This window comes from Eleutherodactylus coqui, chromosome 3 (genome assembly GCF_035609145.1).
Source record: "Eleutherodactylus coqui strain aEleCoq1 chromosome 3, aEleCoq1.hap1, whole genome shotgun sequence".
NCBI classification, from domain to species: domain Eukaryota; kingdom Metazoa; phylum Chordata; class Amphibia; order Anura; family Eleutherodactylidae; genus Eleutherodactylus; species Eleutherodactylus coqui.
In genome coordinates this window covers 31309769-31337497 of record NC_089839.1, presented here as the reverse complement: position 1 = coordinate 31337497, position 27729 = coordinate 31309769, and the positions used below count along the sequence as shown (strand labels likewise).

The following is a 27729-nucleotide window of genomic DNA, read 5'->3' as shown; positions in this document are numbered from 1 at the left end:
ATGTTACTACTGGGGCCACCGCGGGGGGTGATGTTACTACTGGGGCCACCGCGGGGGGTGATGTTACTACTGGGGTCACCGCGGGGGGTGATGTTACTACTGGGGCCACCGCGGGGGGTGATGTTACTACTGGGGCCACCGCGGGGGGTGATGTTACTACTGGGGTCACCGAGGGGGGTGATGTTACTACTGGGGTCACCGAGGGGGGTGATGTTACTACTGGGGTCACCGAGGGGGGTGATGTTACTACTGGGGTCACCGAGGGGGGTGATGTTACTACTGGGGCCACCGAGGGGGGGCACAATTACTATTTGTGGCCCCTATTATAACAGAACTAAAAACTTTTAATGTAAAAGCTTCGCCCCCAACCACACCTCCTTTTACCTTAGCCTATATTTTTTGGTGACAAAAGGTGGCAACTCTACATAGGCCCCATGTGGCCCCTAGGCCGCAGGTTGTGCACCACTGGTTTATCCATCACTCTACCAGCAACAATAACCCTCCAGTACGAGGCCATGCTTGAGGGTGGCTGCTCCAGTTACCACCCTGACATTATTCTCTACTAAGGATAGGGCCAAAAGCGACTTCTTCCTCCCCCGTTCCCGATGGACGATGCCCTCGAATCATTCGACTTTTACTACTTCAGTCAGAGTCACCACCACGTCTGACAAATAAACATGGAATCCATAAGAGGGGTCGGCTGGCGGAGGGTCTTGCCGGGAGCAGAGTTCAGCCGAGCTGTAGGTGTCCTGAATAGTCCAAGGAACAAGTCTCAGCCTGGAAGGAGCAGAAGTTTCTGCGGTAACAGTCTACTGCGGCCACTTCACGTCTCCGGCGGCTCAGGATTTCTCCACGGACTTGAATGTGCTGAAGGTCAACCGCTGCTCCGAGAACGGTGCAATGTTGCCACTGATTTTCCGGACTCTGCAGAACTCGGACACTTGGGGAGGGATTGGGGTCACGTTTTCTGTATGTGAAGTCAAGGGGGAAAGTGCCGCAGGGGGTGGAGCCTCCACTTTATAGCACAGAATTAATGGGTTGTTTGGTTTCCTATGGATAACACCATTATCCAGCTGGCGCATTATACAAGAGAGCACATCGGGGACACCACAGCCAACAGGGAGCATGGCGGACGTCTCCCTCCGGATGCCATCAAGGACCTAAAATATAAAAGCATAGATAAGTGATGGGAGGAGTAGGACTGTGCGCGGCCCTCAGTCTGTATGGCGAACCTTAGTCTATATCTGTTAACAGTAGGCGATGAGGCGACCCTCAGGCTGTATCCATATAGAGCCTGCAGTATTATACATGCTACGTAGGTGCCGGAGATAGCGAGAAAAGAGGAAAACTTCCATAGCTTCACATGGCCCAAGGACTCCTAACGGTGGTTTTACAACTATCGTTCGAACAGTTGCTGGGAATAGTCATTATAGCGATTTGTCAGCATGCAAACAACTGTTGTTCGTGCGCTTGTACACAGAGTGATTGCGGTTCATGTTCGCTGTCACTGAAGCGCGCACCTGCCAGTTTACATTGGACGATAACTAACCCTTTGATGCTAAAGGACGTATAGTTACATCCTTCAACAATGGGGTTTGTATGGAGCAGGAGCCGGTTGAGGTATTGCAGTATATGGTATAAGTGATCAAATGATTGCACGGTAACCTCCTCTATGTGGACTTTAAAAAACGAAAGTAAAAATGAGTGTAAAAAAAGTTTATAATTGTAAATAGTAAAAATATATTAAAAAGTAAAAAACTGGCCATATTAATAATTATTAAAACAACCCCCCCCCCAAAAAAAACAAAAAAAAAAACTATCAAATCTAGCAAAGTAATGCATTGTTTATCCCGAATGTCAGAAAGAAAAAAAAACAGCAGAATTGAGCTTTTTTTTGTTTACGAAAATTTTTTTAACTAACAGGCAATTAAAAAGTTGTATGTACTCCAAAATGGTACCAATTGAAACCACAGGTTGTCCCACAAAAAATGGGCTCTTACACAACCCCATCAATGGAAAAATAAAAAGTTATGGCGATCAGAAAACGCCCACGGAAAGCTATGTTGATGGAAAACTAAGAGAGTGTTGATTTTTCGAAAGTGGGGAGGAGAGACCAAGAATTGGGGGCCGCATCCTTAAGGGGGTTAATCAACCAGCAACTACTTTTAGGTGAGCTGAAACAAAATGACTAGTTACTAGTGAAGGAATTCTCACTCATCACCCTGTTGGTGGCCACATTTACAAGCAACAACTGTCACCTACATTCGCTCGACTGAGTGATTATTTGGACGGTGGTCGTTTCTTGTAAAGCCGCCTTATGCATCATTAAAAGACCATCCGTTCTGGCAGTGTGGGGCTCATGTATTCTACTAGACCAGCTTCACACAGGCGTATTTGCATAAACAAAATTTGCGTGCACAAGACGAAGAGAACAGAACTCAGCTCCATCGCGTAAAAAAATAGAACATGCTCTATCTGCATATCTGCGCACCTAAGGTCCCCATAGAAGTCAATGAAGGGGGGGGGGGGGTAGGTTTGCAGATGTACATCTAGTACAACCTTGCTTGGTCAGTGCATCCTGTACGTTCAGTAATTTAAGGCAAGACAACCAGACTACACAACCTTGATGCTATCAGCAGCAGTTCTCCAAGAGAAGGCCACTTTACAGAAGTCTCATGAGAAATAGTTCCAATCGGCTGAGAAAAGTCCTGCCTCTATCTAAGACGTCACTGTTCTTGTGGAGTTTTATTAACCAATGATTATAAAAAAACTATAATAAATTATAATTATTAGAAGTGAGGCGTGTTCTAGCCTCATTTCAAATGTCTTTGTATATATAGTTCTGCTTTTTAATTGAATAAACAGATGACTTCCAATCACAGCCAACGTGTGTGTGATTTCTAAGCTTCTTCGAGCTCGAATATGAACAATTAATTTGGATACCTAAAAACATACCAATTAGCAAATATTTGCGCTAAGATACGCTTACGCCCGTGTAAAACTAGCCTTATAGTGACACTTCTTCAGCTGTACAGCCTGTATGGTTTCTGCTGCTCTACAGCATATGACCTACCCTGAACATCAGCCTGTCCATACGGATCTCGCGCTCTTCCTTCACGATCCGCTCCAGTACATGTAACATGGACTCTCTCCTCTTTTCAAGCGCACAGATCATTTCCTCTGAAATTTTTCTGCCTTTCCGTCTGGTAGATAAATCGTGAACTATTCGTGAGCTCAAGTTATGCAGCGCGGCTTTATTTACGTACAGACGCCCTAAAAAGGAGACAAGACAATATTATAAGGGCTTGGCAGCCAACACACTGGATGGATCTATTAGATCTTCCCACAATAATCCACGGCCAGGAAAACAAAGGATGGCATAGTGGTCCGGCACATACAGATGTGATCTCCATGCGAGGTAGGAGAGTTCAGCCGCCATTTTATCCTGTGCATAAATCCTTAGTGCCAGCCATTCTATTTACAGCCGAACCACATGATGATTACAAACATGCTAGGATCTTGGAAATCCATTTAATGCAGTTATCTTACTGATTTCTTGAGTCCCACCTGTTTTCTTGCGACGGGAGAGGATTCCAGTATCACAGGTCAAAAACTCTAGTGAGGTGATAAGGAAAGATCCGGAAACCCCTGTCCGCTGCTCTATGTACTTCATGGTGATCTCCTGGCCACAGATAGACACACATTACAGGACTACAAGTCAGTCTCACAACACGTGCACCTGATCATAAAGATGTCGTACAGGCCTAGGATTAAGGTGATCAGGAGGGCCCCATGTTCTGGACATGTGACTGATCCTCATCTCACCTTGCGCTGGTTGAAGAGCAGTAAGATGAACATCTGCAGGGTGGAGACTTGCAGCGTCAGGTCTCCGTATTGCACTTCGGCGTTTCCCAACCAAGTCCACTGCAGTCTGCGAGACTGAGCGACATCCGAGGTCACAGCTGCCTGTCCTGAGGACAGCACACAAGGAGAAGACATTCAAGCACATGTATGAGAAGTCAATCCTGGAGACGCAGTAGAGGAACACTTACTCTTTGTATAGAAGTCGGTGAAATGCAGCAGAGGGTTGCTGAGGGTCTCTGGGAGATACTTAGAGGGATCATCCAGGTAGCAGAGAGAGGATATAGACCAGCATCTAGGAGAAAGTACAGAAATCTGGACGTCTGCATCCTTCACACCCTCGTACTGAAGCATGGAGCGCTCCTCCACAACCTGGAAACACAATGAGGAGAAGCAGTCGCCATTATACAGAGCAGCTGAGATGAGGGATCATCACACTGCAGTAAGGAACTCTCCTTCACCACCTGGAGACACAAAAAGGAGCAATGACTACAAAAGATGCATCCACCATCATTAAAATTCAGCTGAAGAGGGACCACCACGCAGCAATATATTGCTTTCCCCAGTGTCTTTCCAAGGAGCTCACACCATTATATAATTCTCCCCCATCGTCCTCTTCCTCACCATCATCTCATCTTTCTTCTCCTCATACTCACCTCCTCTTTCTTATCCTCCTCACCATCACCTCTACTTTCTCCTCCTCCTCACGTCACCTCCTCTTTCTCCTCCTCACCGTCACCTCCTCTTTCTCCTCCTCACCGTCACCTCCTCTTTCTCCTCCTCACCGTCACCTCCTCTTTCTCCTCCTCACCATCACCTCCTCTTTCTCCTCCTCACCATTACCTCCTCTTTCTCCTCCTCACCATCACCTCCTCTTTCTCCTCCTCACCATCACCTCCTCTTACTCCTCCTCACCATCACCTCCTCTTACTCCTCCTCACCATCACCTCCTCTTTCTCCTCACCGTCACCTCCTCTTTCTCCTCCTTCTTCTCACCGTCACCTCCTCTTTCTCCTCCTCACCATCACCTCCTCTTACTCCTCCTCACCATCACCTCCTCTTACTCCTCCTCACCATCACCTCCTCTTTCTCCTCACCGTCACCTCCTCTTTCTCCTCCTTCTTCTCACCGTCACCTCCTCTTTCTCCTCACCGTCACCTCCTTTCTCCTCACCGTCACCTCCTTTCTCCTCACCGTCACCTCCTCTTTCTCCTCACCATCACCTCCTCTTTCTCCTCACCATCACCTCCTCTTTCTCCTCCTTCTCCTCACCATCACCTCTTTTCTCCTCCTTCTTCTCACCGTCACCTCCTTTCTCCTCCTCCTCTTCAGTCACCTCCCCTTTCTCCTCCTCCTCTTCATTGTCACCTCCCCTTTCTCCTCCTCTTATTATATAATTCTCCCCCATCGTCCTCTTCCTCACCATCATCTCATCTTTCTTCTCCTCATACTCACCTCCTCTTTCTTATCCTCCTCACCATCACCTCTACTTTCTCCTCCTCCTCACCGTCACCTCCTCTTTCTCCTCCTCACCGTCACCTCCTCTTTCTCCTCCTCACCGTCACCTCCTCTTTCTCCTCCTCACCGTCACCTCCTCTTTCTCCTCCTCACCGTCACCTCCTCTTTCTCCTCCTCACCGTCACCTCCTCTTTCTCCTCACCGTCACCTCCTCTTTCTCCTCACCGTCACCTCCTCTTTCTCCTCACCGTCACCTCCTCTTTCTCCTCCTTCTCCTCACCGTCACCTCCTCTTTCTCCTCCTTCTCCTCACCGTCACCTCCTCTTTCTCCTCCTTCTTCTCACCGTCACCTCCTCTTTCTCCTCACCGTCACCTCCTTTCTCCTCACCGTCACCTCCTCTTTCTCCTCACCGTCACCTCCTCTTTCTCCTCACCGTCACCTCCTCTTTCTCCTCACCGTCACCTTCTCTTTCTCCTCCTTCTCCTCACCGTCACCTCCTCTTTCTCCTCCTTCTCCTCACCGTCACCTCCTCTTTCTCCTCCTTCTCCTCACCGTCACCTCCTCTTTCTCCTCACCGTCACCTCCTCCTTCTCCTCACCGTCACCTCCTCTTTCTCCTCCTTCTCCTCACCGTCACCTCCTCTTTCTCCTCCTTCTCCTCACCGTCACCTCCTCTTTCTCCTCCTTCTCCTCACCGTCACCTCCTCTTTCTCCTCCTTCTCCTCACCGTCACCTCCTCTTTCTCCTCCTTCTTCTCACCGTCACCTCCTCTTTCTCCTCACCGTCACCTCCTTTCTCCTCACCGTCACCTCCTCTTTCTCCTCACCGTCACCTCCTCTTTCTCCTCACCGTCACCTCCTCTTTCTCCTCCTTCTCCTCACCATCACCTCTTTTCTCCTCCTTCTTCTCACCGTCACCTCCTCTTTCTCCTCCTCCTCTTCAGTCACCTCCCCTTTCTCCTCCTCCTCTTCATTGTCACCTCCCCTTTCTCCTCCTCTTATTATATAATTCTCCCCCATCGTCCTCTTCCTCACCATCATCTCATCTTTCTTCTCCTCATACTCACCTCCTCTTTCTTATCCTTCTCACCATCACCTCTACTTTCTCCTCCTCACCGTCACCTCCTCTTTCTCCTCCTCACCGTCACCTCCTCTTTCTCCTCCTCACCGTCACCTCCTCTTTCTCCTCCTTCTCCTCACCGTCACCTCCTCTTTCTCCTCCTTCTTCTCACCGTCACCTCCTCTTTCTCCTCACCGTCACCTCCTTTCTCCTCACCGTCACCTCCTTTCTCCTCACCGTCACCTCCTCTTTCTCCTCACCATCACCTCCTCTTTCTCCTCCTTCTCCTCACCATCACCTCTTTTCTCCTCCTTCTTCTCACCGTCACCTCCTCTTTCTCCTCCTCCTCTTCAGTCACCTCCCCTTTCTCCTCCTCCTCTTCAGTCACCTCCCCTTTCTCCTCCTCCTCTTCAGTCACCTCCCCTTTCTCCTCCTCCTCTTCATTGTCACCTCCCCTTTCTCCTCCTCCTCTTCATTGTCACCTCCTCTCCCCCCCGCCTCCTCACGTCACCTTCTCTTTCTCCTCCTTCTCCTCACCGTCACCTCCTCTTTCTCCTCCTTCTCCTCACCGTCACCTCCTCTTTCTCCTCCTTCTCCTCGCCGTCACCTCCTCCTTCTCCTCACCGTCACCTCCTCTTTCTCCTCCCCGTCACCTCCTCTTTCTCCTCCTTCTCCTCACCGTCACCTCCTCTTTCTCCTCACCGTCACCTCTTCCTTCTCCTCCTTCTCCTCACCGTCACCTCCTCTTTCTCCTTCTCCTCTTCCCCGTCAACTCCCCTTTCTCCTCCTTCTCCTCACCGTCACCTCCTCTTTCTCCTCCTTCTCCTCACCGTCACCTCCTCTTTCTCCTTCTCCTCTTCACCGTCACCTCCCGTTTCTCCTCCTCCTCTTCACCGTCACCTCCTCTTTCTCCTCTTCCTCTTCACCGTCACCTCCTCTTTCTCCTCTTTACTGTCACCTCCTCTTCCCCCACCTCCTCACCATTTCCTCTTTGTCATCTTCCTCTGATAAGACTCCTCTATCACGTTCCTGCAGCTGGAATAGATGTTCCTCTCTCTGCAGATCTTTCGCCTCTTGCAGGTCTTGCAACATCTGTTGGGGAAAATGGTTTGGAAAACAGATTCCAATGTGATCAACCACCGAGCTCTCCAGCCAGCAGGGTCCGAGGGAAAGGAGCCGGTCCGCCAGGTAATGCCTGCAGCACAAAGGATCATGGGATTCAGGCCTAGAAACAGCATCCCACAGCATTGTCCGAAACATGAGAATTTCCTGACCTATAAAAATGCTCAAAAGAATTGGCCAACTCCAGATCAGACAAGAACAGAACAAAGTCCAGGAATTCCTTGAGTTGCTCCAGAGATCGGAGATCAGAAGAATCCACACGAATCGCAGTTATCAGCTGATCTATATAGCGAGCGAACTGCTCCGTCACCTGTAACACACAGACATCAGAGAAACACCCTCAGACATGAAGCGGGGCCGACTGCATACAGACACTAGTAGGGGCCACACAGACTCACGTGTAGGGCGGTCAGATAGGACAGCTGCAACATCCCCTCACAGAAGCCCAGGCGCAGAGACAGTAAAAACCGTGTCTGTTGGCCAAACATCTCATCCATGGCACATCTGAGAGCCCTGTACATGGAACAGAGTCGGGGGACCAGGTCCACATTATTCCAGGCCATCTCCAGAAATCGCTGCACCTGGTGGACACAACAGGAATTACACCCAGAAATGGCAGAACCACCAATCCCCAACAATACTAGAATAGCCGCTACCTGCTTCCGTACCACTCCTTGCCAGCACTGAGCGATTCCTGCCATACTACTCCATCCAGAACCGGGGGTTCTCACAGGAGGACTGACGGGGTCCTGACTCTTTTCGTCTAAGGAGAGAAGTAGTTACACGAAAGACCCCTTTCCCTGTGTCCTTCAGAAAAACCTCCGATAGAAGAAGGGATGTGGGACTCACTGGTCTTACTGGGGGGCTTCTGTTCGGTAGAATTCAGGGGACTGGTGTCCACATGGACCAGGAGATGAGTCAGCCTGCGGACTCGGGAGTTGAAGACTGAAGCGCGGGTCTTGGGTAGACGGGCACCCTGAATGTTCTCCAGGTAGCGGGTAAGAAGCCAGTTGAGGGGGCTCACTCCTGCAGGGTCTAGAAGAGAGCAGGATGTGGGGTGACTATTCTGTCCAGCAGGTGGGAAGCATATAGGGGGGCCCGTAAAGTTCTGTACCTGCAGTGGTGATGCTCTTCACCAGGGGAGATATCAACGCCTCCCAACAGGTGCGGCCCAGAGCGAGTGCAGCCTCATCGTCCGGCAGGAACCGATCACGAAACTCCTGCTCATATGACAAGGCGCGGTTCAACCTGCAAGACAATGGACAATTGGTGACAGAGGATGACACAGGACCCCCCAACGCATGATAACGATGTTCTCTACCACTTGGTGCTACCTGCTGAACAACTGCAGTAAGCGCTCCTTCTTCTCGCAGATCTCCTGTCCCCAGCAGTGAGCTCGGCTGGTATAGAAGAGGAACGTTCTCCGGCACAGCTGCTCCTTAAACACCGGCCACAACGTCGGCTTCGGCCCCAAGATCTCAAGGCCGCGCACCCTTGTATCAATACCGCCCTGCAGGGAGAAAATGCTGCATAACAGTGGCCGCGTCAAGAGCTCAGCGCAATCACATGACCCCAGCGCATTACCTGCTGACACCGCTTAATCTTCACCTGAACCACCGGCCAGAAACGTGTAGCATTCTCAAGGAGTACGATGTGGGAGGCGGAGCTAGAGATGTTCACCTGATCATAACACAAAACTACATCACGTAAATAAGCAATGGCGACAGTGCCCTTCCACCGCAACACGTTATATACAACTGCACCGGCCCTATCCACAATCCCTGCAGCATCACATTATAGCTGCACTGCCCCCACAGTATCGGAGGTGTCAGGAACCCAGCTAGTAGAAGTCATGACTGACCGCGTTCAGCTCCGTACTGATACTGGACACGTTCTCTCCGCCCATAACGATCACCCGAGCCGGCATGTAACTGGAGTCTTCACAAGCCACGTTCAGTACCAGCTGCCTGCAGGGGGGGGGGGGACAAACTTCTGTTATATACATATATCGATACAGCAGGTCACCGCCCTCCTCTCCATGTGCTGCATGTCTCACCGGATCACGACTCCTCGCTGCATGAAGATGTTGATATAATGGGGTCTGGTGCTTCCACTCGATTCCCAGTAAGACTTTGGGTTCCCATCAGTCAGTTTGTTAACGCGATGCGGATTCGATGAAACTTCAATCTTTTCCCAACATTTTTCTTGTTTTTGTCCAGCACGGGAATCTATTGGAAGACAGAATTCAGTGAAGCCTCTGGGAATAGCAGGGCACCACTTAGAGAGCAGAAGGAGAGTTCTGCTCTGGAGGACGTCCAAGATTCATAGATGGAAGGTGATGGCATGTGGTTGTCTCCCTACTGCTCAAGAATCCTTCCTAGGCTTGTAGGACGGAGCCATCGCAGCACAGGCATGAGTATAGCATGTTTATGAGCATGGCAGAGACACCGGGTAGTTGGCTTTTCGGTTCCTGGTGGATATTGTAGTTGGTCTGGGTAGATCGGAAGCCTCCACCGCTATCCTATTGATACTGAACTCACCTTCACACTTGCTCTTGTATTCCGCACAGATCCTTTGCGTGAGGCAGTGCATGTATTTGACATGCATGTTCTTTGTCTGGTCCTGGCTGCACGGACCGGCCAGCAACGATCTATATACGAAACCACAAGACGCAGAACTCACCTCGGCCAAGTGAACGTAGAAAGGCAGCAAAGAGCGGAACCTTGATTGGCTGCTGATGTCGTCGATGATCGTCTATCTGCTCCAGAGCCATCTAATGGGAAAAGAGAGATAATTACTCCTCATGGGGCGGCCAGCCTGCAGGAAGGCGTGACAGACGGTAACCATATTTGTAAGGTCAGTGGTCAGGCTCACCTGGAGGCAGGACATCAGGACGCTGCTGGATATTGTCTTGTAGACCCTGGCATGCTCCTCACAATCAGTCAGAACATCTCGTAGATCTGCTGCCTCCGGGAGCTTAAAGCCATGTCTCTCTATCACCTTCTTCAAAGCGCTTCCAGCGTCCAGACAGCACATGAGCACAGCACAGTCCTTACTGACCAACGCCAAACTGTGCAGGAAGTGCAGCACCTCCTGAACAATCTGCAGACAGGAAGACATCAGTGCAGGAGAGGTTAATGCCACCAACTAGTCCATGTAATGGGGAGCACCACCCACCTCCCCTATACTGCACATTATTAGGAGCCTGTCCCAGCATCTCAATGCTTTGTCACCTCCTTCTCTGCACAGCTTGTGGTTAGAGTGCTGACACTCGGCTGGATGCTCTGGTGCCAGGGAATCGGCTCCTCTGGATATAGCTCAAGAGTCTTGTGCAGGATCCTGGAACCAGAAATGATGGGAGATGTGAGGAGCCAAAGTATCAAATACCTCCCTATATAGAGGCTATGCTCAAGTACAGTACAGAGGCCACTCCCATTTACATATAAAGTTCCACGTTATATATAGATGCCCAGAGGTCACTCCTGTGTACCAAGTCTTAAAGAGGTTGTCCAGTTATGAGCTACTAATGGTCTATCCTCAGTCAATTTCTACCAGAAACAGACAGCTCCGATCTCCCTGTGGTGGCCCGGCTTGGTATTGCAGTCCAAGTTCCCATTCATTTAAATTTTGGCAAAAATCAGCTCCATGCCTGAATGCAACAGCCAGGCAAACACCTGATCGGTGGGGTTCTGAACTGTAGACCCTGATCTACTATTGATGGACTATTCTGAAGATAGAGCAACAATAGCTCATAACTGAAGAACCCCTTTAAACACAGAGGCCACTCTTATGTAAAAATAAATCCTACATGAAACAGGACTGTCTTATACTTTACAGTCCCACACGGAGACCCCACCGCTCTTTACAGCTCCATGAGGGGGCCTCACCTGTAGATGCAGAGCTGAAGCGGTTTCTCACTTTGGAGCTGTTCTAGAATGGAGAGAAGTTGCAGGAAAAAGTCTGGGTCTGTGAGGAGCTGGGAGATATCACAAGGCAAGGTGGAGGCATCATCACAGACACATCGCTCCAGAGATGGTAGCAGCTCCCGACACAACCGCACATCCTTCAGGCTACTGAGCAAAGATGCCACATCCATGTCCTGCAGAGGCGGAGCCGGGGCAACTTCTGAAAGGGGCAGTCAGTGAGTTAGGGCACTTACTCTGATATAAAAGAACATAACTTACCATCAGGAGTTGGTGATGAGCAGAGGAAGGCACAGGAGAGGGTGATGAGCAGAAGGTGGCACAGGAGGGGCAGCGGAAGGGAAAAGAGTGAATGAAGAGCAGGAGGAAGCACGGGAGGTGGTGGTGGTGGTGAACAGGAGGCGACACAAGAGGAGCAGGGAAAGGCACAGGAGGAAGTGAAGAGCAGGAAGAGCAGGAAAAGGCACAGAACTAGAAGGCCCAGGAGGAGGCACAGTTAGGGCACTTACTCTGATATAAGAGAACCTAACTTACCATCACGAGGAGCATAGGAGTTGGTGATGAGCAGGGGAACACACAGGAGAGGGTGAGGAGCAGAAGGTGGCACAGGAAGAGGCACAGGACACGGTGATGAGCAGAAGGGGGCACAAAAGGAGGCACAGGAGAACCACAAGAAGGCACAGGAGGAGCAGAAGGCAAAAGAGAGAATGAAGAGCAGGAGGAAGCACGGGAGGGGATGGTGAGCAGGAGGCGGCACAAGAGAAACAGGTAAAGGCACAGGAGGAAGTGATGAGCAGAAAAAGGAACAATAGAACCAGGAGAAGGCCAAGGAGGAGGCACAGTTAGAGCACTTACTCAGACATAAGAGAAGCTAATGTAGTGGCCCAGTGCATGCTTTCCTGGCCCCTCCATAATGTCATACATGTATGTCTTACGTATATGCTCTGTGCAAAACTGTCTTGTCATTCTGTTATGTGTATTGCACAGCTGCAGCAAATGAGAGGTTAATGTCTGCAAAGTGTGAACTGACTGTAAATGTATCAATTTCTATCCTGTCACGTGGTATGAGTTAGGCTATAAATGTGAGTGCTTGAGAGCGGGAAAGCAGTTCCAACTTGGCTTCCATCTTGAGTTCCATCTAACACAGTAAAGCACAGAGGCACATTCAGCTCTCATGTGTTGAAGATGGAAGAGGAGGAGAGATTTCCCGGAGTGCTTGTTTCTGTGAGGAGGATGGAGTGAGCCCCCGAGAGAGAGAGTGAGCAACTAGTGAGTAAAACTGTCTCAAGGCCCAGTGCAGAAGTACTCTGTCTTTTCTCAATTGTTCACGCCCAAGCGTCCTGAAGTCTGGGACCACTGGGTGGAGGTATGTGTCTACAATTGTCACACACACATGCGTCCTGAAGTCTGGGATCGCTATGTGGAGGTACACATCTTCAAGTCTGTCTGTATATATCCATAATTCTACCTGCTCTTGGAATACTGTCTATTGCCTTGTATTGTTGGAGTTGTTACCCAGTAAAGTTATTCCAGGCCCTGACCGTTCCCAGGGACCTGAGGTACTCTATTCCTCTCTGCAGCTTATTTATTCTCTGCCGAGGTTCATGGCGATGGATACCGGAACGGTGGCGTCACCCGTGGCAACCACAATCCCTGTTCTACCATCTATTGGGCATCCCAATCCTAGGGATGTCCGGAAGAGGCCCAGCGCTGCCTTGGCTGCATGTTTTCCCCTGGGAGGGACTGTGGTAAGTGCTGCTGCTGTAACAAGCCAGCATGTTGCCCTCCCAGCTCCTCAGCATATGCGATGTGTCCGGGGTCACCCTATGGGACACTGCACTAACTTACCATCAGAAGGGGCATAAGAGTTGGTGATGAGCAGGGGAAGACACAGGAGACGGTGAGGAGCTGAAGGAGGCACAGACAGGGTGATGAGCACAAGGGGGCACAGGAGAACCAGGAGAAGGCACAAGGGAAGCAGGAGAAAGCAAAAGAGGGAATGAGGAGCAGGAGGAAGGCACAAGAGGAGCAGGGAAAGGCACAGGAGGAAGTGATGGGCAGGAGGAGCAGGAAAAGGCACACGAGGAGCAGGAGAACCAGGAGAAGGCACAGGAGGAAGTGAAGAGCAGGAGAACCAGGAGAAGGCACAGGAGGAGGCGATCAACTGAAAGCAGCACAATTCAACTAAATGATATTGAAGTCCTCTCAAGGCTTCTGTCATACTTTTTGCAGCGCATGTCCATGCTTTAGAGGTATCCATACAACATAGTGAGACGCACAGAGATGGGACTTTGCTGGGGAGGTTCATACTGAACGATATTGACCTTGCTGTAGAGACATGCTGTAGTCCCCTGCTGTGCCCCTCATTATGCATCAGATCATTATCATGGTAACCAGTGACATTAGAGGTCACCCCACACTCATATTCAGAATTAGCACGGAATGACTGACCCTGAGGAATCCAGGGCCTACAAAGAGGGGCCATATCTGCCTGAGTCGGCATGTTCTAACTAATATTCTCAGCCCTCCAGGTGACCCCAGTAACACATATACAGTATCTGAGAGGGAACGAACTACACCTGTATTCTGGATGTGTTGCATTCCGGCATTCAGCTCTGACAGACAGTTGTGTATGATCAGTGACAGCAGCCGCCGCTGCTCAGCAGACATGGACTTGCTGTCTCCAATGAAGCTCTGGAGGATGGCGGGCAGCTCACTCCTGGAAAGCATCTCGGACAGAGCTTCATGGTTCTCGGTCAACATTCGGATGACAAGCAGCCCGTTGTACACGGAGGTGAAGCACCTAAAAGGAAGAAGGTCATGATGCGACAGAGGCGGGCAGAGCTCAGGTCTGATAATGCCGCTGCTCTAAACATTTACCCCTCTGTGCTCTGCAGCTTGCCAATAGCCCTAGGGATGGCACTCAGGAGATTGGTGGAGCTTCCACTGGCAGCCGATCCGATGCTGGAGAAGATCTCTTTCATGACCGGAACATCTCCGGGATTCAGGGTGTAGCAATGGGAACTTCCTCGCAGGTCACAGCTTCCCACCCCGGTCAGCACCTTCAGGACCTATCACGGAAGGAGTGCAGTTAACAAGATGGAGCCTGTATGCAAGCAGGGCATATCAGAGAGAGCAGGTACTTACCGCCAGACCGATATGCTGGATGGCAGCCGAGGACTCGTGCTCCTGCATACAGGCCAGCACTGCCCGCACCCCTCCCTCCGTGGCAAACGGTACCCGCCAGTCATACTTGGACATGAGCACGTAGGTCAGCTGTAGACACGTGGTCACCACAAGCTTCTCCTTCATTTGAGACATCAACAGGTCGACCAACATCTTCACCATCCTCTCACTAAAAGCAAAACAGAATCACCGCCATTATCCTCCACTTAGCGACGGTCATTGACTAATCTAAAGCAATTACTTCTACGGCCTTCATTGACCAAGCAGAATACCAATCCTTATGCAACCATCACCTGATTCTATGCTGAAGGGTGATATCTTCTCACCTTAAAGGGGATTCTCGTGCGGAGCTCCTGCTTTCAATATGGCCTGCCCTCCGCCACGTCACAGTCCAGTCAGAATCCTTCCCATCCTTCTCCCACCTGTCATGGCGGACATTACGCACCAGCGCCCGGCAGCTCTCTAGCGATCTCTTAATCTCTGCCTTTTCTTCACTGCTGGCTCCTAAATAGACAGAACAAGGCCACCATGTCATAAACAACCATGAATGGCTTAATGCTCAGTTGGTTAGGTTACATGGGCATTTTTCATCTCGCTCCAGTGGTACGAGAAGGAACAACTAAAGCATGTCCTATTTTTGTGCAATTCATGCACGAAAATAGGATATATAATGTGTGGTGTTTCAAATCACACTGCCCTATTCTGCTAGTATTACACAACGCAAGGCGAGGAGCTCTGCACTATTATTCACTAGTACTACACAAGGTGTGGAGTACTAACATACACTAATACTACAGGAGGCAAGAAGTTCTGTCCTATCATACACTAGTACCACAAGAGGCGAGGTGTACTGCACTATTATTAACTAGGGTTTTACAGGGGGTGGAGTGCACCACTGTCCTACACCAACACTATATGAGGCGTGGAGTGCTGCCCTATCATACACTAGTAGTACATGAGGTGTAGAGTGCTGCCCTATCCTACACTAGTGGTACACAAGGCGTGTAGGGCTGCCCTATTCTACAAGAGGCGTAGAGTGCTGCCCTATCCTACACTACTAGTACACGAGGCGCAGAGTGCTGTCCTATCCTACACTAGTAGTACACGAGGTGCAGAGTGCTGTCCTATCCTACACTAGTAGTACACGAGGCGCAGAGTGCTGTCCTATCCTACACTAGTAGTACACGAGGCGCAGAGTGCTGTCCTATCCTACACTAGTAGTACACGAGGCGTAGAGTGCTGCCCTATTCTACACTAGTAGTACACGAGGCATTGAGTGCTGCTCTATCCTATACGAGGCATGCAGAGCTGCCTTATCCTACACTAGTAGTACATGAGGCGTAGAGTGCTGCCCTATCCTACACTAGTAGTACACGAGGCGTAGAGTGCTGTCCTATCCTACACTAGTAGTACACGAGGCGTAGAGTGCTGTCCTATCCTACACTAGTAGTACACGAGGCGTAGAGTGCTCTCCTATCCTTCACTAGTAGTACACGAGGCATAGAGTGCTGTCCTATCCTACACTAGTAGTACACGAGGCGTAGAGTGCTGCCCTATCCTACACTAGTAGTACACGAGGCGTAGAGTGCTGCCCTATCCTACACTAGTAGTACACGAGGCGTAGAGTGCTGCCCTATCCTAGACTAGTAGTACACGAGGCGTAGAGTGCTGTCCTATCCTACACTAGTAGTACACGAGGCGTAGAGTGCTCTCCAATCCTACACTAGTAGTACACGAGGCGTAGAGTGCTGTCCTATCCTACACTAGTAGTACACGAGGCGTAGAGTGCTGCCCTATCCTACACTAGTAGTACACGAGGCGTAGAGTGCTGCCCTATCCTACACTAGTAGTACACGAGGCGTAGAGTGCTGCCCTATCCTACACTAGTAGTACACGAGGCGTAGAGTGCTGTCCTATCCTACACTAGTAGTACACGAGGCGTAGAGTGCTGCCCTATCCTACACTAGTAGTACACGAGGCGTAGAGTGCTGCCCTATCCTACACTAGTAGTACACGAGGCGTAGAGTGCTGCCCTATCCTAGACTAGTAGTACACGAGGCGTAGAGTGCTGCCCTATCCTACACTAGTAGTACACGAGGCGTAGAGTGCTGCCCTATCCTACACTAGTAGTACATGAGGCGTAGAGTGCTGCCCTATTCTACACTAGTACTACACGAGGCATTGAATGCTGCTCTATCCTATACGAGGCATGCAGAGCTGCCTTATCCTACACTAGTAGTACACGAGGCGTAGAGTGCTGTCCTATCCTACACTAGTAGTACACGAGGCGTAGAGTGCTGTCCTATCCTACACTAGTAGTACACGAGGCGTAGAGTGCTGCCCTATCCTACACTAGTGGTACACAAGGCGTGTAGGGCTGCCCTATTCTACAAGAGGCGTAGAGTGCTGCCCTATCCTACACTACTAGTACACGAGGCGCAGAGTGCTGTCCTATCCTACACTAGTAGTACACGAGGTGCAGAGTGCTGTCCTATCCTACATTAGTAGTACACGAGGCGCAGAGTGCTGTCCTATCCTACACTAGTAGTACACGAGGCGTAGAGTGCTGCCCTATTCTACACTAGTAGTACACGAGGCATTGAGTGCTGCTCTATCCTATACGAGGCATGCAGAGCTGCCTTATCCTACACTAGTAGTACATGAGGCGTAGAGTGCTGCCCTATCCTACACTAGTAGTACACGAGGCGTAGAGTGCTGTCCTATCCTACACTAGTAGTACACGAGGCGTAGAGTGCTGTCCTATCCTACACTAGTAGTACACGAGGCGTAGAGTGCTCTCCTATCCTACACTAGTAGTACACGAGGCGTAGAGTGCTCTCCTATCCTACACTAGTAGTACACGAGGCGTAGAGTGCTGCCCTATCCTACACTAGTAGTACACGAGGCGTAGAGTGCTGCCCTATCCTACACTAGTAGTACACGAGGTGTAGAGTGCTGCCCTATCCTACACTAGTAGTACACGAGGCGTAGAGTGCTGCCCTATCCTAGACTAGTAGTACACGAGGCGTAGAGTGCTGCCCTATCCTACACTAGTAGTACACGAGGCGTAGAGTGCTGTCCTATCCTACACTAGTAGTACACGAGGCGTAGAGTGCTCTCCTATCCTACACTAGTAGTACACGAGGCGTAGAGTGCTGTCCTATCCTACACTAGTAGTACACGAGGCGTAGAGTGCTGCCCTATCCTACACTAGTAGTACACGAGGCGTAGAGTGCTGCCCTATCCTACACTAGTAGTACACGAGGCGTAGAGTGCTGCCCTATCCTACACTAGTAGTACACGAGGCGTAGAGTGCTGCCCTATCCTACACTAGTAGTACACGAGGCGTAGAGTGCTGCCCTATCCTACACTAGTAGTACACGAGGCGTAGAGTGCTGCCCTATCCTACACTAGTAGTACACGAGGCGTAGAGTGCTGCCCTATCCTACACTAGTAGTACATGAGGCGTAGAGTGCTGCCCTATTCTACACTAGTACTACACGAGGCATTGAATGCTGCTCTATCCTATACGAGGCATGCAGAGCTGCCTTATCCTACACTAGTAGTACATGAGGCGTAGAGCGCTGCCCTATCCTACACTAGTAGTACGCGAGGCACACAGCGCTGCCCTATCCTACACTAGTAGTACACGAGGCGTAGAGTGCTGTCCTATCCTACACTAGTAGTACACGAGGCGTAGAGTGCTGTCCTATCCTACACTAGTATTACACGAGGCGTAGAGTGCTGTCCTATCCTACACTAGTAGTACACGAGGCGTAGAGTGCTGTCCTATCCTACACTAGTAGTACACGAGGCGTAGAGTGCTGTCCTATCCTACACTAGTAGTACACGAGGCGTAGAGTGCTGTCCTATCCTACACTAGTAGTACACGAGGCGTAGAGTGCTGTCCTATCCTACACTAGTAGTACACGAGGCGTAGAGTGCTGTCCTATCCTACACTAGTAGTACACGAGGCGTAGAGTGCTGCCCTATCCTACACTAGTAGTACACGAGGCGTAGAGTGCTGCCCTATCCTACACTAGTAGTACACGAGGCGTAGAGTGCTGCCCTATCCTACACTAGTAGTACACGAGGCGTAGAGTGCTGTCCTATCCTACACTAGTAGTACACGAGGCGTAGAGTGCTGCCCTATCCTACACTAGTAGTACACGAGGCGTACAGTGCTGCCCTATCCTACACTAGTAGTACACGAGGCGTAGAGTGCTGCCCTATCCTACACTAGTAGTACACGAGGCGTAGAGTGCAGCCCTATCCTACACTAGTAGTACACGAGGCGTAGAGTGCAGCCCTATCCTACAATAGTAGTACACGAGGCGTAGAGTGCAGCCCTATCCTACAATAGTAGTACACGAGGCGTAGAGTGCAGCCCTATCCTACAATAGTAGTACACATGGCTTGGAGTGCTACCATACCACACCCTAGCACTACATCGGGTGTGAGGAGAAGACATCATGTTTCTGTCTCCTCAGTGGCTGCATCGGTGTAAGAATCCAACATTTTACTAACAGACATGTCAATGTTGTCCTGTGGGCTCTTACCCGCCATCTCCTCCTCAGTGATTGACCGCTGTAGTCCTTCCATCAGGAGCAGGGTGTTCAGGATCTGGAGGTCAGACTCTCCCTCTCCTGCCTCTGATGGTCCCTGGGACCCAGCTGGGAGTGAAGTACTCTCCACATCTCCCTCCATGACCCCCGGATTGGCCCTGGGCTTCTTCAGCTCTGGTGATGTTGAGGTTAGACAGAAGCGGGTGTAGAGTTTTGAATTCTGGAGGTCACAAAGGAGGCTGCCAGGACAGTAATCACACAGCAGCCGGACTACTTGTTGCGCAGTGCTGGTAGTCACTGTCATCTCAAGGAGAGCCAAAGGATCCTACAGCAAACACAGAAGAACGAGGCGATGACAGGAGGTGATGAGTCCTCATGTTACACCCCGTCATTCATCCTCTGCTCACCTGCTTCGGCACATTCTGTCTGACAACTTTCAGCACTTTCTCTTGGTCCTCATAGTCCAGTTGTCGGATGAAGAACAGAAGTTCCCACCAGTCACCTTGTGAAATGCTCCCATCTTTGAGTCCAGGGCCCAACTCCAAGGTCTCTGCAGGGAGAAGAGGCATAAGGAAGACTCTCTGATCACAGCATACAGGGAGACATATTACTGGTGACTACTGGCAAAGTTGCAGCAATGCTGGGACTCAGCTTTCCCCAAGAACTAAATGTTAATGATCTTCACAAGAAAGCGGCTTGGCTCCTCCTCACCTGACTCGTCTTTCATCATCTTTTCACTCATCTCCAGATTTATAATCTCCAGCATATTCCAGTCCACCCAGCATGTCCGTCTGATGCGATGCCAGTCAACCTGCAATAGAAGCTGTCATATGACAAAATACCCAAGTACTTACCCTCTACCCCTAAAGAGGCGACACAGAAAAAAAGCGCGTGGAGAGTGATGATGTAAGCAATCAGCAGAACCGGGGCCAAGCATAGCACTTACCTGCACTGGGGGCATCTCCTTCCTGCTCTGCCGGAAAGTTCCCTCATCACCAGCCTGGACTTGGTCATAGTCCTGGATCATACGCACTTCCATCCCTGGTTGCAGAGTCTGCTGCAGGTACTCTATGTAGTCACATGGGCTGGCGAGGTCTACGCAGGCATTACGCACATGTAACCCCTGAGGATGCTGCATAAAGGCTCCTCCGCGAGACACGGACTGATGCCCCTCCATTCTCCAGCCCATGACCCGCACCAGCTCACAGATCAGGCTGCCCATGGCCATGCAGAAGTCAAACTGGTGCTGGAGGCGGATCCCCTCATTATGGTCAGGCCGGTCACTGCTCAGTTGGTCCAGTAATGATGTCACACACAGGTAACGCTTCACCAATAAGAACAGCTGCTTTCCTGGGATCTGCAAAAAAGAGACCAACTCAAAGTCAAGATTAATGCTGAGGGACACTGCATTCAGGAGACCGTGGATGGACACTAAACTCTGCAGGACCTCATCTCTCCCCAGATATGGTCACTGAAGTAATCACCTCTTAGTGGACATAAGATCCCTTCTCCTTCCAGAAGATCCTTGTATCCTCCCCTCTAGAGGACGTCTGGAGGGAGAGGAGGCCGTAGATGTCCTCCAGAGGGGAGGATACAAAAATCTATTGGGAAGGAGACAAATATGTAGATTTTCTGGAAGGAGAGGAGCTTTTATCCACCCCTCTGGAGGAAATCTACAGCCTTCTCTCCTTCCAGAAGATCCTTGTAGATGTCCTTCAGATGGTAGGATACAGCTTCTTCGCCTTTGAGAAGATATTAGTATGCTTTTCTCTGGAGGACATTTACAACATCCTCCCCTGCCAGAAGATCCTTACATCCTCTGGAGGACATGTGGAAGGAGAGGAGGCTGAAGATGTCCTTCAGAGGGAAGCATACAAGTATCTTGTGGGATGGAGAGAGGAGATAGATATCCTGGAAGAAGAAGAGCTTGTATCCTTCCTAATGGCGGGCATCTACAGCCCCCTCTCCTTCCAGAAGATCCTTGAATTCTTCCCTCTGGAGAACATGTGGGAGGAGAGGAGGCTGAAGATGTCCTTCAGAGGGAAGTATACAAGTATCTTGTGGGTTGGAGATGAGGATGTAGATCTCCTGAGAGGAGAGGAGCTTGTATCCTCCTGACTGGTGGGCATCTACAGCCCCTCTCCTTCCAGGAGATCCTTGCATCCTCTGCTCTGGAAGACATCAACAGCCTTCTCTCCTTCCCAGAAAATACATATAGATATCCTTCAGAGGGAAGGATACAAGTATTCCAGGAAGGAGAGGAAGCTGTAGATTTCCTTCAGAAGGGAGGATATCCTTGTATTCCCAAAGGATATCTAGAGGTTTCCTCCGGAAAGTAGAGGAAGCTGTGATCTTCTGGAAGTAGAGGAATCTGTAGATGTCCTTCACAGGGGAGGATACAAGTATCTTCTGGAAAGGAGAGGATAACAAGATTTTTGGAAGGGAAGTGGGCTTTATCGTTCCCTCTTGTTATCCTCTCCTTTCCAGAAGATACTTGTATCCTCCCCTGTGAAGGACATCTACAGCTTCCTCTCCTTCCAGAAGATCCACAGCTCCCTCTACTTTCCAGAGGAAACCTGTAGATGTCCTTCAGAGGGGAGGATACAAGTATTTTCTTTGAAGGAGAGGAGGCTGTATACTATATCCTCCAGAGGGAAGGATAAAACATCCACTCCTTTTAGAAGATTCTTGTATCCTCTGCCCCTGAAGGACATCTCACCTTCCTAGGAGCAGCTATGGGCTCCTAACCTTCAGAAACTGCATTGCCTGAGAAGGATACAGCTTTACATAAACAGTCAGGTCGCCATAACCAGCACCGCAGTCACTTACCTGAGGTAGGTGGATGCCATCAAAAGAGATGCAATGTTCCTCCGAGCTGGTGGTCTCTGCAAAAAGCTGCAACAGTGTAAAACGTGACTCGAAATCCATATGTTGTTCAATGCCATCCTTTTGACTGAGGGACAACAAGACGTGGGCGCGACTTCCTGCAAAACACAAATTACTACCCATTATGCCATGCACGACCTAGCATCTGGACAGGATCAACATCTACGAACCTTAGAAAGTTGAGTGAGACCCCGGAGAGTTATAGAAGATTCTTATTAATTCCAATCATGCCGTCCAACAACCCACTCAAAAGACAAGCTGCCTAATGCCAACATGCAGGCAATGCCATCTACCCATCATGTACTGCCACCCACCAGGGGACCCACCCAAGCACTCTGTTCCCACCTTCATCATGTGACGCCAGAGCGCGCAGCATCTTGCCAGCATTTTTACGGATCGGCTTCTCGGAGTTGCAGAGCATCTTCATGAGCAGGTCCAGCGCTCCTGTCTCCTTGAAGACCCCCGCCAGCGATCCGATACTGGCGTAAGCGCTCAGCACGTTGATGGTGTTCAGGATGGACGAGTCGGGGCCACAGCTGTGTGACATCTGCCGGGCGGCTCTCTGCACCAACAAGCGCACATCTTCTGTCATCTCCTGCAGAGCGCCTTCATCTGGGGCCCCAGAAGTCTTCTCCTCTGGGACCCCGGACCCCTCAGGCTTCCGCATCCCAAACAAGGTGGGGCAGTTGCTGTAGACTTCCTCGGCCGACATCCACATGAGGATGTTGGAGGACTTGTTTTCCGCTTGTGAGGTGGCTCCGCTGCTGCTGGCTCCCGTCTCCTCCGTGTTGTGCACCGCCCAGCGGATCAGATACTCCACATGACCGTCCGCGCTCCATCGCTGGCGCAGGAGTTCCTCTGGTTGGGCCTGCAGCATTGGACCCAGCTGGACCAGGAGATTGCCGTTCCTCCGCTCTTCCACCAACATGGTGGACACTGTCAAGGAAAGAAATCAGATAAGCCCAACAAGTCAGGGGCGGACATTTATCATAAAAGGAGGCCATCAGTATAACACACAGTAGGAGGCCCACATTGGGCAAACATGCAGGCGGCGCCATTCATAGGAACTCTGCAGAATGCTACTTAACCCAATTCTAGACAACCTGGGCCTCCTGGACGGAGCATTACCCTACTGGAATAGCCCATCACTGTGGGGGACATGAAGTCCGTGAAGGGCTAAGTGTGAGACATAGCGGGCAGTGATGTGTTTGGGCGGACCAGTAGACCCAACCCATGCCACAAGTACACCCCACACCAGTATGGACCCACCACCAGGCTGCACGGTGCCTTGCTGACAACTGGGGTCCGTGGCATCATGGGGTCTGCGCCACACATGAAGCCCACCATCAGCCCAAAACAATTAGTACCGTGACTAATTGGACTGCGCCACATGTCAGTCTTCTAGGGTCCAGTTATCAATCTCACGAGCCCAGGTGGGGCGCTGTGGTAATAGTGGCACTTGAGGGGGTCTTCTGCGCCCATATAGCATGGAAACCAAAAAACGCTGCCCTGCAGGATATACATGTGGGGCTCTAGTACTGAATGTGGGTGTCATTTCTGACAGAGTCGCTGGTCTGCCCACACAGACACGTCTAGCCGGACACCGCTGGTTGCCATCATTATACACTGCAGAGCGGTCCACTGGGGAGGGGAGCCTTCTATGACATTCCCAGGACACAATACATACATATGTTTATGTATATAGGTGTATATATGTTGTTGTTATATGCAGGTGTATATATGAGTAGAAGGATGCACGCCCTCTAGTGGATTTGAGCGGTGACAGCAGGCAGGACATCACACACTGGGGGACAATGACCTCTAGCGGCAGCAGGCGGTACTGTCAAGTCGTTAGCTCCGTCCTCCGTGGAATATCCCGGTGAGCGGGGCGCTCCGGTACCAGGTCGCTGCCCCCGATTTTGCACGGTCTCATCTATTCAGATCACTCTGCGGTTCCATCGTCTCATCTTCCGGGTCAGTAAGATCACATGATACGCAGTCCCGCCCACCGTAAAGGAGCAAACGCTGTTTTAGGGGGCGGGGCAATAGTCATGGGAGGAGTCAGAGAGCCAAAAGGGACACGCAAACTCAAAAAAATGGGAGGAGTCAGAAAAGGGAGGAGCAAAGTCGACTATGAAAATCTGCAGATCATTGGAGGAGATGAGGCTTAGGGGAGGCAAAGAGGAGAGGAAATCACAGAGCCAGCTAAAAACTGATGGACTGGCCGGGGGTCACGTGTCAGAGGGGGAGTTGTATGAATTAGTGGAGGAGGCAGAGATGCTGGAAGATTTATGGATTTGGGAGGGGTCAGATTTGAGAGGAGGAGTTGTATGAATTAAGGGAGGGGTCTGAGATGTTTGAGGAGGAGTTATATGAATTAGGGGAGGGGCCTGAGATGTTGGAAGACATGGATTTGGGAGGGGTCAGATGTTAGAGGAGGGGTTATATGAATTAGGGGAGGGGTCTGAGATGTTGGAAGACATGGATTTGGGAGGGGTCAGATGTTAGAGGAGGAGTTATGTGAATTATGGGAGGGGTCTGAGATGTTGGAAGACATGGATTTGGGAGGGGTCAGATGTTAGAGGAAGAGTTATATGAATAAGGGGAGGGGTCTGAGATGTTGGAAGACATATTGATTTAGGAGGGGTGAGATGTTAGAGGAGGAGTTATATGAATTAGGGGAGGGGTCTGAGATGTTGGAAGACATGGATTTAGGAGGGGTGAGATGTTAGAGGAGGAGTTATATGAATTATAGGAGGGGTCTGAGATGTTGGAAGACATATGGATTTGGAAGGTGTCCGAGATGTTTGAGGAGGAGTTATATGAATTAGGGGAGGGGTCTGAGATGTTGGAAGACATATGGATTTGGGAGGGGTCAGATGTTAGAGGAGGAGTTATATGAATTATGGGAGGGGTCTGAGATGTTGGAAGACATATGGATTTGGGAGGGGTCAGATGTTAGAGGAGGAGTTATATGAATTATAGGAGGGGTCTGAGATGTTGGAAGACATATGGATTTGGGAGGGGTCAGATGTTAGAGGAGGAGTTATATGAATTAGGAGAGGGGTTTGAGATGTTGGAAGACATATGGATTTGGGAGGGGTGAGATGTTAGAGGAGGAGTTATATGAATTATGGGAGGGGTCTGAGATGTTGGAAGACATGGATTTGGGAGGTGTCCGAGATGTTTGAGGAGGAGTTATATGAATTAGGGGAGGGGTCTGAGATGTTGAAAGACATATGGATTTGGGAGGGGTCAGATGTCAGAGGAGGAGTTATATGAATTATGGGAGGGGTCTGAGATGTTAGGCGTTGATGGTAGGGGTCAGAGATCTTACAGGAGTTTATATAGATGAGGGCTCAGAGATGTTAGAGAAGCTCTGGCTAGCAGGGGAGTTGTGGATAGCCAGGAGTTCAGAGAAGATTGGAGAAGGGGTCAGACATATCAGAGGAAGTTATATGCGTTACGGCGAGGCTAAACATGTCGGAGAAGCTATATGATTGAGGATTGGTTAGAGATTTAGGGGGGAGGCTATATGGATAGTGAGAGGAGTCAGAGATGTTAGAGGAGGCGTTTTGGATAGTAGGAGGGGTCAGTTTTGAAAGGAGTTATGTGAATTGGGGAGAGGTCAGAGATGCTAGAGGAGATATAGATAGTGGGAAGCATTAGAGGAGTTATGGGTAGTAGGAGGGGTCAGAGATCTTAGAGGAGGTAGCTAAAGATGATTGTACGGAGCGGATTTGCTTATTGCTTGCTGGTCGAGGCCGGTACTGTATGGCACTGCAGGTGGAGGTCCACTAACGCCACTTTGTGACTCATCTATGTAAAGGTGAAAGCCCTCACTGACTGACTCGCCACTAATTCTCTAGCTTCCTGATGTCGTACAAACATGAAATCCGGGATGATCATTCTTTAGGTCCTAAATAGGAAAAGTAAAGGGGTCACAACTCGATTATTCATTGCTAAGTGCAAAAGTATTAGCACCCCTATGTAATGTACCAAATCTAATTCTCTAGCTTCCCGGTGTCGTACAAACATGACATTTGGCAGGAGCATTCTTTAGGTCCTAAATAGGAAAAGTAAAGGAGTCACAACTCGATTATTCAATGCTAATTGCAAAAGTAAGTGCACCCTTGTGTAATGTAACTTTCCAGTGTCGCACAAGTGTAAAATTTGGCGCGAGCATTCTTTAGGTCTGAAATGAGGAGAGTGGGAGGAGTGGCACATTCTGCAGAGGGACATCGGTACATGCAGCCTGAGGAGAATCTAACGCTCCTCTGTGTGTATACATATTTTATTCCTCAGTTACTGTAAAGTAACCTTGACTTCATAACACTTTCTGTGTAAACACCTGTATCAAATTAACTCGGTCGAGGCCGGGTATATCAGCTAGTCTATCATAATCCTCATGACGCTGCGGTAAACTACTGCTCTATCATGCCCTGCAACCCACCATGAAATGGATAACGTCCCTCCCATCTAGTCTCATGCTCCGTCCTGCGGCTCCATCAGTCTATTCTTCATTTTACAGCGCGACCCTTGTACCCCATACTGACCAGAACAGGGGGTAGGCCACAGCTATATGAAACCGGCCCTATAAGCGGGGCTTTGGGGGTGACCTCCACCCTGTCCCAGAGTAATGTGATCCTACCAGGGTCCACCTACACCCACAATACGGTGAAGCTTCTCAGTATAATGGGGGGCATTGCTAGACCCAACAAATTATAAGTGCTGCAACCAGGTGGGTGGGGGATTGTATACACAGGTGACGGAAAGTATGTGAACCCTCAACAGCCATGGCCAAAAGTTCTGAGACTGACAAGTTTTGCTTTTCATAAAGTTTGCTGTTTCAGTGTTTTTACATCTTGTAGTTGGATGATTCTACGGTTACTGAAGTGCAATTATAAGCATTTCATAAAGTTTTTAAACTTTTACTGACAAATACATCAAGTTTAGGTAAAGATTTAATATTTACAGTGTTAACCCTTATTTTCCAAGACTTCTACATTTCACCCTGGCATGCTGGGTATCGGCTTCTGACTGATGGGAACCCATTCTTCCTGATCAGTGCTTGGAGTTTATCACAATTCCTGTTTTTGCTTCTCCCACTGCTTTTTGAGGATTGACTACAGCTTCTCAAAGGGACGGAGATCTGGGGAGTTTCCTGGACATGGACACAAAATGTCAAGGTTTTGTTCCTGCATGGTCTGGAGACCTCGCTCTTAGATGGTTTAGAGTAGTTGCCCCTGGAGGAGGTCAGATCCCATTCTTTATTCATGGCAGTGGTCTTGGGCTGAGTGAGCCCACTCCCTTCAGGGATGAACAATCCCACTCATGGATGGTCTTGGATGCCTTACTGTTGGCATGACACAGGACTCATGGTAGCACTCAGGCTTTCTTCTCCAGATATTCTTCCAGATGTCCCAAACTGTCTAAAGGGGGCGTCAGAGTAAATAACTGTACCCCAGTCCTCTGCAGTCCAATCCTTGCACTTCCTGCAGAATGTCCGTCTGTCCTTAACATTGTTCTTCGAAAGAAGTGGCTTCTTTGCTACCCTTTTTTGCACCAGGCCAGCCTCCAAAAGCTTCGCCTGCCTGTGTGTGCGCAGATGCACAGATAGTTGCCTGCTGCCACTGAACTGATCCTGTAGCTGCATCCTCTTTAGGAGA

General features: G+C 50.0%; 1 protein-coding gene across 2 annotated transcripts; it reads right to left on the bottom strand.

The window, feature by feature from the left end:
- Window positions 1–100: 100 nt before the first annotated feature.
- LOC136620586 (cullin-9-like) lies at window positions 101–24029 on the bottom strand. Of its 2 annotated transcripts, none has more exons than XM_066595446.1 (30): window positions 23880–24029; window positions 22406–22996; window positions 22004–22158; window positions 20121–20531; window positions 19886–19985; window positions 19582–19724; window positions 19169–19499; window positions 14936–15113; window positions 14571–14778; window positions 14304–14494; window positions 14003–14226; window positions 11388–11625; window positions 10734–10839; window positions 10375–10602; window positions 10183–10273; window positions 9557–9728; window positions 9362–9467; window positions 9085–9180; window positions 8835–9010; window positions 8615–8748; window positions 8350–8535; window positions 8157–8263; window positions 7899–8081; window positions 7653–7810; window positions 7360–7573; window positions 4053–4233; window positions 3826–3971; window positions 3568–3682; window positions 3074–3273; window positions 101–1160 (listed from the first exon to the last, which is right to left on the bottom strand). In XM_066595446.1, the coding sequence occupies exons 2-30, from the start codon at window positions 22986–22988 to the stop codon at window positions 840–842; spliced, it is 5682 nt and encodes a 1893-aa protein (XP_066451543.1). In that variant the 5' UTR covers window positions 22989–22996; window positions 23880–24029; the 3' UTR covers window positions 101–839. The 2 variants fall into 2 exon arrangements, with proteins under 2 accessions (XP_066451543.1, XP_066451544.1); XM_066595447.1 differs by having other exon boundaries at window positions 8359–8535.
- Between the last annotated feature and the right edge of the window lie 3700 nt (window positions 24030–27729).

Bases quoted from the DNA above. Each gene is read 5' to 3' on its own strand.
- LOC136620586 (XM_066595446.1), bottom strand. From the start codon at position 22,988: ATGTTGGTGGAAGAGCGGAGGAACGGCAATCTCCTGGTCCAGCTGGGT. The intron at 19,986-20,120 runs GTAAGTGCTATG...CTTCTATTGCAG, and splicing joins AGGAGATGCCCCCAGTGCAG to GTTGACTGGCATCGCATCAG. The intron at 15,114-19,168 runs GTAAGAGCCCAC...CTGTCTATTTAG, and splicing joins CACTGAGGAGGAGATGGCGG to GAGCCAGCAGTGAAGAAAAG.